Raw genomic sequence first — 10,615 nt, forward strand, 5'->3', positions numbered from 1 at the left:
CAAGCATACTAACATCTCCTCAGCTATAGTGTCAATTCGAAGTTCTCTATAGCCAGCATAGCTGCGTCGAGACATGCACGAATGGCTCCCCCCCCCCTTCTGTTTAATAATAACCCAAGCAACCTCCCGCATAGGGACCGCCAGCCAGCGCTCAGCGTCAGAGAGCATGCCACAGAGTTAGGTGTGGCTAGTCATTCAATAAAAATGATTAAGAAGTAAACATTACTCCCTAGTCAATTTTTTTTAACAGTTAAATATTACGTGTACCTTCCAGACCAAAGTAAATTTTCCCCAGATAAAAAAAAAAAATGTTACGTGTGCCTGTATAGTATTTTCTATTGAAATGTAATTTCTCCCAAGTTAAATATTACATGTGTCTTCCAGACAAAAGAAATATAGCAGAGCATTAAACATTCCTTCTAGCTGCCAATTAATATTACCAGCTAAAAACGAACATACATAGCATATTGGGCTTATCAAAATAATGTAGGCGACAACAAGCATATTTGATTTAAAACTAAAATAATGATTTGTTAATATATATATATATATATATATATATATATATATATATATATATTCAAAATAATACTTTTTCTCCATGGCCAGTAGAATGGCTACCACTTGTATGGTGGGTAACTACAGACTTAAAATTTAGCACGTATATTTATTTTACTACAAAGGCATTCACTAGGAACAGATTCTACGAAAATCATCACCCAATAATTGGTTGGAGAGGTTGCGGGGGCGTTGAGATCAAAATTACCGTTTTTCAACAATACGTACTATAAAATTTAATGTTGATTATTTATTCGTCTCTAAGACAACAGCTATTGCACATTGTCGTATTTAAAAATCTTTATTTCAATCAAATAAGTCTCTTCACGATGAGTTTAGCCCGGGCAAGGCCACATATTTCATCTAGTGTGAAAAAAATATATATATGTGTATATGTGTATGTATATATATATGAGTTAGTGAGTAGTATTTTTGAAGTGAAAACTTCTTTAGTCGCGTTGAGCGATTTTTGGTAGGGGCAAAACTTATGGGTTCGCGTCACCTACATGCTAGTGACGTGTTGCGCCAGACTGGCAAATCGCAGCGGCCTGTGTACATGTATACGCATGTATACACTAATACATTGTATATACTTGACTGTATCATGTGCGTGTTGGACTCTTTTTTGGATGGGTAAAATCTTGTGAGTTCGCATCACCGACATGCTGTAGTAGCAGTAAGTGAAGTTAGTTTGACCACGTGAATAAATGACCTAGGTCTGATATCACTGGTAAGTCATAGTTAGGTAATGAATTTTTACGTAATTTTTAATACCACTGACATCTGTTGTGACTAATGCATATGTGTCTATCTACGGGCGTCGCAGCGAATTGGTTGGCTTTTTCGGGATGCATCTGTTTCTCCGCTGATGGAGTCCATCCTAACAACACGCACGATCCCCACTTCCATTCCTTTTCAATCTTTACTGAAAATGTAATTAACACTTTTATAAATATAATTATTGGGTGCAACTATTATTTTAAATTATTTATTTAAGCAGATAATACACACACAAGAAATGTTAAAATACTATATACATAATATGCGTTTCCTATCTATATGATATGGATAGGGGCAGGAATTATTCGCGAAAACATGGAAACGCCTATTAGACTGCAACAAGGTACACCCGCGCCAGCTGTTTCTTCCTTGTGATTGGAGGCCGTCTGCGAGAGAAGCCGTTGCCTTATTTGACCGAGCCACTCAGGACGCTTTTGGCTTCCGCACTGAATCACTGTGATTGGTTCTGTGACTGTCGACATGTACCTGACAGAAACCCACCCACTCACGAAACACAGTGTTTTGACTTTCAGCTAGTCTCGGAATCTTTTCGCGAAATATGCATGGCCCTAGATATGGAACATTTTGGGGGAAAGGAGTCACAAGTTGGGACTACATTTCAACGTGCGCTGCGACAAAACAGAAATAACATCGAAAAACATTCAATACACCATATGACACCGAAATGTCATTGATCCATCCTACAACGAAATTTAAAAAAAAAAAAAAAAAACCTTGAAATTAATTACAACGAAGAATTTATTTATATTATTAAAATGAACGAACTACAATCAATATAAACATTTTCCGAGATACATTACTAAGATACAAAATAATTTTGTTTGATTTTGTAATTCTTACAAATGATTAAATATTTTTTACCTTACTGACACTAATATAGATTTAAAACTCACAAAAGGATTTGAGCGCAAAGCTTGAAATAAAATACTGCGGAGGCTATTGTTTTTGTGTTATAATTGTCGAATAATGCACTGTATTGGTGGGAAAAAATTGATAGTTAAATTATTTGTACAGTTAGTTCCTTTAAAAAAAATTGAGCTAGTATTCATTACTCGCCAGAGATGTGTAACATCTATCCTCGGTAACATGCAAACTTATGTGTTCTCATGTTGCAAATACATGTATAATACGAAACTCGGACTCGAAATATCACGTACGATTATTTAAAATAATGCCGAGCGTGTTAAATATACGCAAATTGTGTTTTCAACGATATTTCATGACGAGAATCACACGTAGTTTTTCCGCATCCGCTACCGGTATTCGCTGCTGAGGCAGCTACGTCACTATAGAATCATTTTATCAGGAGAATGAAATTTAAACTATACATTTAAACGGTTTTGATGAAAGCAAAAAAAAAAAAAACTTCAAAGAATATTAAACCCCGTTTTCAGACCTGGTTTTCGACATGGAATTTCATTACACATGTAATAAATACTATAACGTTTCCCTTTGGCTTTGAGAACTTTGGTTCGCGCCATCCGCCACAGATGGCAGCACCGTGGCTGCACATTTCCGTTCCATGCTACTTCAGTCCCATTTACGTAATCACTACCACCAAATGCCGTTGTACCGAGAGCCAATATGCTAACACACCAACGCGAAGTTGTCCTAGGAATAAAAACCGTGGAATCTTGCCTCTGGTCGTGATGAACGGCTGGAATCCGGCAATGGCGCCAGCTCGTCTCGGTCCGAATCCATTGCTTCGTTGCGAGACTGCAACGAGGGGCGCTGCAAATCATACCCCCGAGGAGGGGGGGGGGGGGGTATGGTCGAGGAGAAGAGGCTAGTGTATAACTGCGGCGCCCGGGGTGAAGTAGTGTAGAGGAGGAGAAAGGGAGAGTGAGAGAAGCATGAACAAACACAGGAAGGAGGGGATAACCATTACATAATTTTTTATGAGAAATGTTACCGGGAGTGTGGACTAGACCGGCGGAGGAGGGGAAGGGTCTGGTGGAGGGTGGAGGAGAAGAGGCTAGTGGATGTAACGGCGGCACCCAGGGTGAAGTAGTGTAGAGGAGGAGGAAGGGAGGGCGAGAGAAGCAGGAACAAACACAGGAGCGGTGTTCCACGGGCGGCCGGGCGCACGGCGCCGCCGGCAGGGCCAGGTCAAGGACGCCACCCGAGGGTGCACAGAGGGGGGGGAGAGGGAGGCGTGTGCACGTGGATCGATGGACCCGGGGCTCTGAGCAACTGGGGCCATCCCGGCCGCCGGCTGCCAGACGGCATGCGCAGTCCAGTCGAAATCAGCGATCAACCTCGGAATGACAGATTTAGAGACCGGAAAAATTCGCGAATTCATCTCGCGATAGGCTAAAATACAAATGGTTATACCTCAGTGCTGCATCTGCTATTGGCTCACAACTCACCTGGATGACGCTGGGCCAATGAGAAACATCCGACCAAAGCTTTTATCGAATCACAGGCTGCTTACGCTGGGAAGTCTCACAAGACAGCAGCCAATGAGTGGGTGGCATTTGACCGAGTGTACGTAGAACTACGGAGTTCATCGTGCAGGTCTTTGAACCCGCGTATTTTTCCGGTCCCTACAGATAATAAGCTGAATTTTCGTATATATACCTTTCATGTTGGCGTTCTAAAAATTTGCCTCATAAAATCTCGTGTCTGCGTCGTAAGACATTCAAGGTCAAAGGTAAAAAAACAAACATATTTTCGCGATTATCTCGATTTATATTGCTCCAATGATGTTAACATATACCTATTATAAAAATTGTAGAGCATAAAATTTGCTACAAATGTAATTAGACACTTTTTTTTCATGCGCTCAGCCGTTTTTTTTTTTTGCGACGGAAAGCGATGAACGCGCAGCGCTCAGCAATACGTACCTACTGAAATGCAACTTCCCCCCCCCCCCCCCCAAACATTGTCAAATATATTGGAGACGAATATTTCGTGGGCGTACAGGAAAACCCTTTAAGTCCATGTAATGAAATTATGAGAAAAATTGATTTTTATATTCATATGGGTTTGCAAAATATTGTAAAATATATACGGTACTGATACATGTTAAATCTAACATAATAATATACTTGTCATATAATATACTTGTCATGAAACACATTAAACTGGACTTTGTCAAATGAATATCTCATGGACTTAGTGGGTTTTCCTGGTACGCCCACGATTTGACAGTGAGACAGGGCCTTTAGCACAGCGCGTTAATCCATCCCAGACGTCCCCTCCGACGAAGATGACACTGTAGACGCCGAGAAGGTTGAGGGGGGGTTGGGGGGGGGGGGTGGAAGACCTGGTGGACCAGAGCATCCACGAACAGCACTGCGGGACAGTTGACTGCACGGTACTTGACCGCAGCCCACGCCCGGATCCAGACACCGACCCACCGGTTGCGTCCCCGCCAAAGGGCTCAACCCCGCTATCACCAGGAATACCATCATCAGCAGCCACCCACACAGCACCGGCCTCCTACGACCTTGGAGCCGGGAGAGACCCTCTCCACGTATTGTCTTGTCTTGTCTTGTAAATACCTTGTACACAGTGATTTGTAACCTTGTAACCTTTCATGTAAATGAATTTTTTTTTTGGCAGGGGACACCTGCAGGGTCCCCCATTAAAAAAAATTGGTTGTCTGTCAAGTATGTTTACGGACGATAGTTTAACGTGACAACGTCATAACAAAACATTGATGAATTGATTTCATACTTTTATGAATAAAATTGAATCATTTTTATTGAATTATCACTATTTCGTATGGATACAAAGAAGGAGTGAAATGAAATCTACAATTTAATTGATAAATTTACTTTTATTTGCACTCATTAATTAAAATATGTTTATTACTTTAACGAAGAGATTATTTTAACTATAACTTTTATACATGTTTGCTATTTAACTTCTTCCAATCTGTGTTATTCTGTTAAGGATAGGACGATGATAGGAAAAGTAGGAAACGAATGGGAGTGTTTCAAGTTTAATGTGCCTCGTAAAAGTCAAATCGATGGTTGTTCCAATCGAGTTTAAGAGAGATAGATGCGGCGCAAGCGTACAATGAGCGTAACGGGACAATGTGTGTAACGGGACACTTTTTCGTGCGTGCAGCCGGCGTTCATCGATTTAGTAGATATTGTCACGTCAAAAAATTTGAACACTGCATTACTATTGGCACTAGCACACTTTGACATGTAGGCGTTCTAAAGTAGCCTTGGGCGACGTGGCTCCTCACACAGTTGAAATTGCAGGCGTTTGTAAACTCTTTCCCATCCCATCATAAGTTTGAGGTATATTTAAAATTTACTAGGGCTTAAGGGGATGCTGGAAACAACTTGAAGTCAATCCATAGACAGCACATAGAAGGGTAGAGAACAGCGGAGGTATATAAGTACGAAATGCACCAGCATTCTCCCGGAGTAGGGATGCTAAAACCATTTAGTAAAGGAACCAAATGGGAAGGGAGGTGGGGGGGGGGGGGGAAATCACCCAGAGATCAAACACACGACTCCCATAAGACGTTCAGGCCAACAAATGTATGTATGAAGCCGAATATCGTTACCTATTTTTTTAAATATACTCTACTGCACCAAAACTGATGCTGATGCATTAATAAACAGACAGATCAGCTGATATCCACACACACTTGTCACTTAAGAAATTTCATCAATGTAAAGGTACTGTTCTGCATGAACATTAAATGCTGGCAAATAAATTAGTATAACATGAATTACAAAGCTTGTGAATAATTCCCAGGACCTTATTTTCATCGTTTTTTTTTTTTTTTTTTAAGATATTCACACGAAGAAGGAATTATTGATTTCTCTACAGTGACGCATAAATATATTGGTGCCAAGCTACAGTCTGTGTGTCTCGCGTTAATTTTTGTGCAAGCGAATAAATTCTTATCAGATAACATGCTCACTAAAATAAATGCCTATGGGCAAAGCCTACAAGCGTAGGTAAATTTCGAAGTAACATTTTCTTCTGGAGATGTTCTGAAAACTTAAACATCTGGACCATTTTAAGAACTTAATGAACATGACATCCTATATGTTCTCAATATTAAAAAAATGATAAATACAATATTTTCTCATATTCCATGCAGCGAAAATTTTTTGAATGTATTTAACTCAATACATCCAGCATTGAATAGCTTACAAAGAATTTCATATTATACCCACTAAAGTAGTTTTTTTTTTTTACTTTTTAACACTTTCATCCCTTGTATAAAAATGTGGTTTGGACCAAGGTTTATGATAACATATAACGTATATGGTTTAAAATAAATTTGAACGCATTTGATAGTCTTAAAGTTTTGGATTTTTTTTTAAAATTTCAACACCTATTTTAATTCATTGAAAATTATTTCAACCAAGAGTTTTAGATAATGCTTAGAATTTTTTGCAATAAAACATAAAGGATTTGATTTTATACCTACTAAAAAGTTATTATTTATTTTTTGTATTTCTGTACATGATACAGAATTTTATTAATTCTTTTACTTATCCCAACCCTTGGTTCTTCAGCCCCTTGCAGGGTGGTATATCTTTTCAAAAATTGTTTCTGGAAAAATATAAGATAATATTTATAAGGTTTACAACCAATTTGAACGGATTTGATAGTGTAGGTACTTACTATGGGAGTTATTAATTTTTTTTTTTTAATTCATCAACCCCTGTTATTTTCCACCCCTCCCAGTAATGGTTGGTCGTATGAAAAATTATTTCGGACGAAAGTTGTAGATAATGTTTTAAAGTTTCTTAATAAATAAATACCGATTTAATAGCGTACATCATAAAGAAATTATAATTTGTTTTTAATTCTACATCCTTTTTTTCAACTCCTTGCAGAAATGTTTATTATCAAAAATTGTTTCAGACAAAAGTTTTAGATAAAAATTATAAGAATTACAAACAATTTTCACGGATTCGATGGTTTGCCTACTAAGGGAGTTATGCATTTTTTTGTCCTCCCAAACTTGTTTTTTCCACCCTTTGCAGTTATGCTTGGTGGTATCAACAATTTATTTCGACAAACGTTTTTGGTATTACTCCTACGAGTTATAATTAGTTCGAACGGATATAATATTTTTCATATTAAGGGATTATAGCAATTTTTCTGTTTTTCAAAAAGCCTTTCCCCCTATATACCCCTTTAGTCGGATTTTGCCCAATAAAGAGTTCAACCGAGATTTTCCATTACTTTATTTTATGTATCATGCAAAATTATGGCAGTTATCGTATTTTGAGATATACCTATGGACTATGAAACGAAAAACTACGTATATACAAATTTTCCGGAAGTCACACCATGGTGACGGCTAAAATTGGTAGTATTTCTTCGAAATATACCTAACTGCATCAAGAGACTTCTTAGGCAGAATCCCACCCAGCCGAAAGAGCCCACTAATGTTCCCTTTTTTTGGGAGCCATTTTGGTTCTCAAATCGTAAAAAAAAACTTTTGGGTTATAACGAGGTAGCCTATAGGTTGTTGGGAAAAATGATGTATGCTATGAACCAATTTTCATTTTGTTTTGATCGTATGCATTAGCCATGTTCAAGAGTGTGTGATTAAAATATGTGTGGTATTTGAATCTTTAGTATGCGATGTACAAATAACCACAAGGGAATTCAATACTGTATTTTTTTCTGTTTGTCATAAAAAAAATAGAATAATGTGTTGGTCCTGAATATTAATTACTAAGCAATTTGATTGGGACTATGTGATTTTATTTAATAGCATTATTAAGTATGTTATGTGGTTAATTCTACAGAAGAATGATACACTGACGAATAGCAAGTGTGCAGACCCGACAATATGTAAAAAAAAAAAAAAAAATAGGAATATAATATTAATTTTTTTTTTTTTTGGGAAAATCACTGTTTTGAAAATAAATATTTAACTCTCGGTCTGAAATAGCTTCTTTAATATTTAGTAGTTTGCTATATTATTCGTGTAAATACATTTTGGACACTTGAAAGGCTTTTCAAAACTACTCGGTCAGTGTTAAATTATGGCAAATAGTTTGATTTTACAAATGTTTGCAGAGGGCGCAGCCACGGGTGACTTGTCAGTTCGTTCGAGAGCGGGCTACAGTAAGCTGAACAAGAGAAGTGTGAGAGTGAGCATTCCTAAAGGCCCTGCTACAATTGACTTGTCCCATGCAAATGTCCGTTGGACACTACTCACCGATTGGTCAACGTGACCTGTGATGTCATGTCTCTTGTCCCTTCGTCCCTATCCCACCGTATCCCATGCAGATGGCGAACTTTTATAATTTTGTCCCTTATTGATGTGTCCCATGCTGGAAGAACTTTAAAAACATGCGAACAAGAAGTAAACTAACATCGATGAAATATAATAAAAATGTAAATACATAAGCGTGCGGGAAAATAGTAGTTGTAAAGTATACAAAAATAAACAGTCAATTTTGTGAATTTTTTGTGAATTGACTTCCGTGGAGCTAAAATGGAAATAATTACGGGCGAGATATTAATAAGTGCTGTTCAATTTATGGGGTGGGCCCAGTACCGTCGTCTGCGTCTCCCAAATTTCAAGTAGAAGAATGCAGAAACCATGAACATAAATAAATGTGCAAAAAATACATCTTCCTCGGGGTTCATTTCGATTGAATTATGTTAGAATGCTTTCGTGATATGTTTATAACTTTAAATCGCTAATTCAGATGTAATTTAATTTCTTATGTAGGTTTACCAGAACACCTTTGATTATAATATGCTCGTTGTTTATAAAACATTATTTTCCGGGATTTTGTGGCCTCTTATATAATAAACGACCACAAGTTCAGAAATATAAAAAAGTAACGTTAAATTGTCTCCCAAAACTATTGCACTCTAGTGGTGGTATTTGAAATGTTTACATTTGGACAACTTGGGACACAACTGTTGTGGCAGCACATTTTCATGAGAGCATGGGACAAACTGCCATGACGGACCAAGGGACCAAGGGACAAGTCAATTGTAGCAGAGCCTTAGTGACACGGCCTTAACTTGTTCCTTGACTCATCACCTTTGACCCGTGTTGACTTCTTACATATTTTTTGTTCCGGTGCTCTCCGAGAACATAATCTACCCAAAACTCTGGACTTTTGGTTATATAAAAAAAGGGCAAAAATCTGTACAATTCACAGGAAGGGGAACATGAAGGGGGGAGGCTAACGTTTATCATACCAATTTCTCAGATACAATATTTTAAGAGCAAGCAGGCCTTCTCCGAGAGAGGCTTTTTGATTTCAATAAAAAAAAAGGGGGGGGGGAGGGTTTCCCCGTATCTACGCACATATGTAAAACACAAATCCTTTTATAAATCGTGTCTTATATGTATGCTGTTCTTAGCGGCAAGTATTTTAACGCAAGAGGCAAGAATTGATCTGTTTAATGATTACTAACCAACTCAACTGAACCCATTATCTACCCATGGATTTAGTAACGGTAATATTTTATATATATATTTTTTTTATATACAGGAGAGGGTTGGATTATGTTAAATATTCCTGAAACGAGGAATGCTTGACGTATAACACAATTCTTCCCGTGTTAATCACCACTAAACTATTTTACGTTCCATGAAGACTCGTAACCATCTTAATGTGAAATATGCCCGAGTAAAAAGACCAATCGAAAGTGTAACAATCAATCATTCAAAAAAATACTGTTGGCAGCGTGCAGTTATCAATATTTAAAAAAAAAAAAAATTTACCTACCTTTTCGTCGTCCATATGGTCCAGCAAATGTAGTGTGTTTTCCAATCACATTATCGTCGATGTACTTCAACAGTTTATTTGCATCCTCTTTTTTTGAACCGTAAGCAGGACGAAGCTTAGAACTACGCAAGGAATATTCCTCCGGCAACGAATAAAACTTTCTGTTCCCGTATACCTTCTTCGAAGTCATTCTCTTCGGTGTTCCATGCAAGATCAGATTAACCACGACTTTAGTACTGTTCCTCCACGCCGTGATGCTGTAAAAGCATATACCGAACGAAAACAAACTCACAAGCAGACGACAACGCAACTACAGCGGGAAACAATATCCCACCTCTCCTGCAGCTAAACAGCATCTGTTACTCGAGTCTACCAACTTTCTAGCCATTGTTGACAACAAATGAAATGCAATTCGCATCAAGTTGACCAACTGTAATAAATACTTTTTTTTCTTCAATTTGTCTCATAATAAGTGTGTAAATACTGTAAAAATGCACAAAATTTGTCCTATATTTCTAAGAAAAATATAAAAACTACAAGGTTCACTATGTTCCAGGTGGTTT

At 37.8% G+C, this 10,615-nt stretch overlaps 1 protein-coding gene across 1 annotated transcript in view; it reads right to left on the reverse strand.

The window, feature by feature from the left end:
• The window catches only part of LOC134538770 (uncharacterized), a 301,464-nt gene extending 291,050 nt beyond the window's left edge, over positions 1-10,414 (reverse strand). Inside the window, exon 1 of the mRNA XM_063380259.1 lies at positions 10,053-10,414. Coding sequence (XP_063236329.1) covers positions 10,053-10,242 — 190 coding nt within the window. The 5' untranslated portion in view covers positions 10,243-10,414. The remainder of the gene's footprint in view (positions 1-10,052) is intronic.
• Between the last annotated feature and the right edge of the window lie 201 nt (positions 10,415-10,615).

Source organism: Bacillus rossius, chromosome 14, assembly GCF_032445375.1.
Source record: "Bacillus rossius redtenbacheri isolate Brsri chromosome 14, Brsri_v3, whole genome shotgun sequence".
NCBI classification, from domain to species: Eukaryota; Metazoa; Arthropoda; class Insecta; order Phasmatodea; family Bacillidae; genus Bacillus; species Bacillus rossius.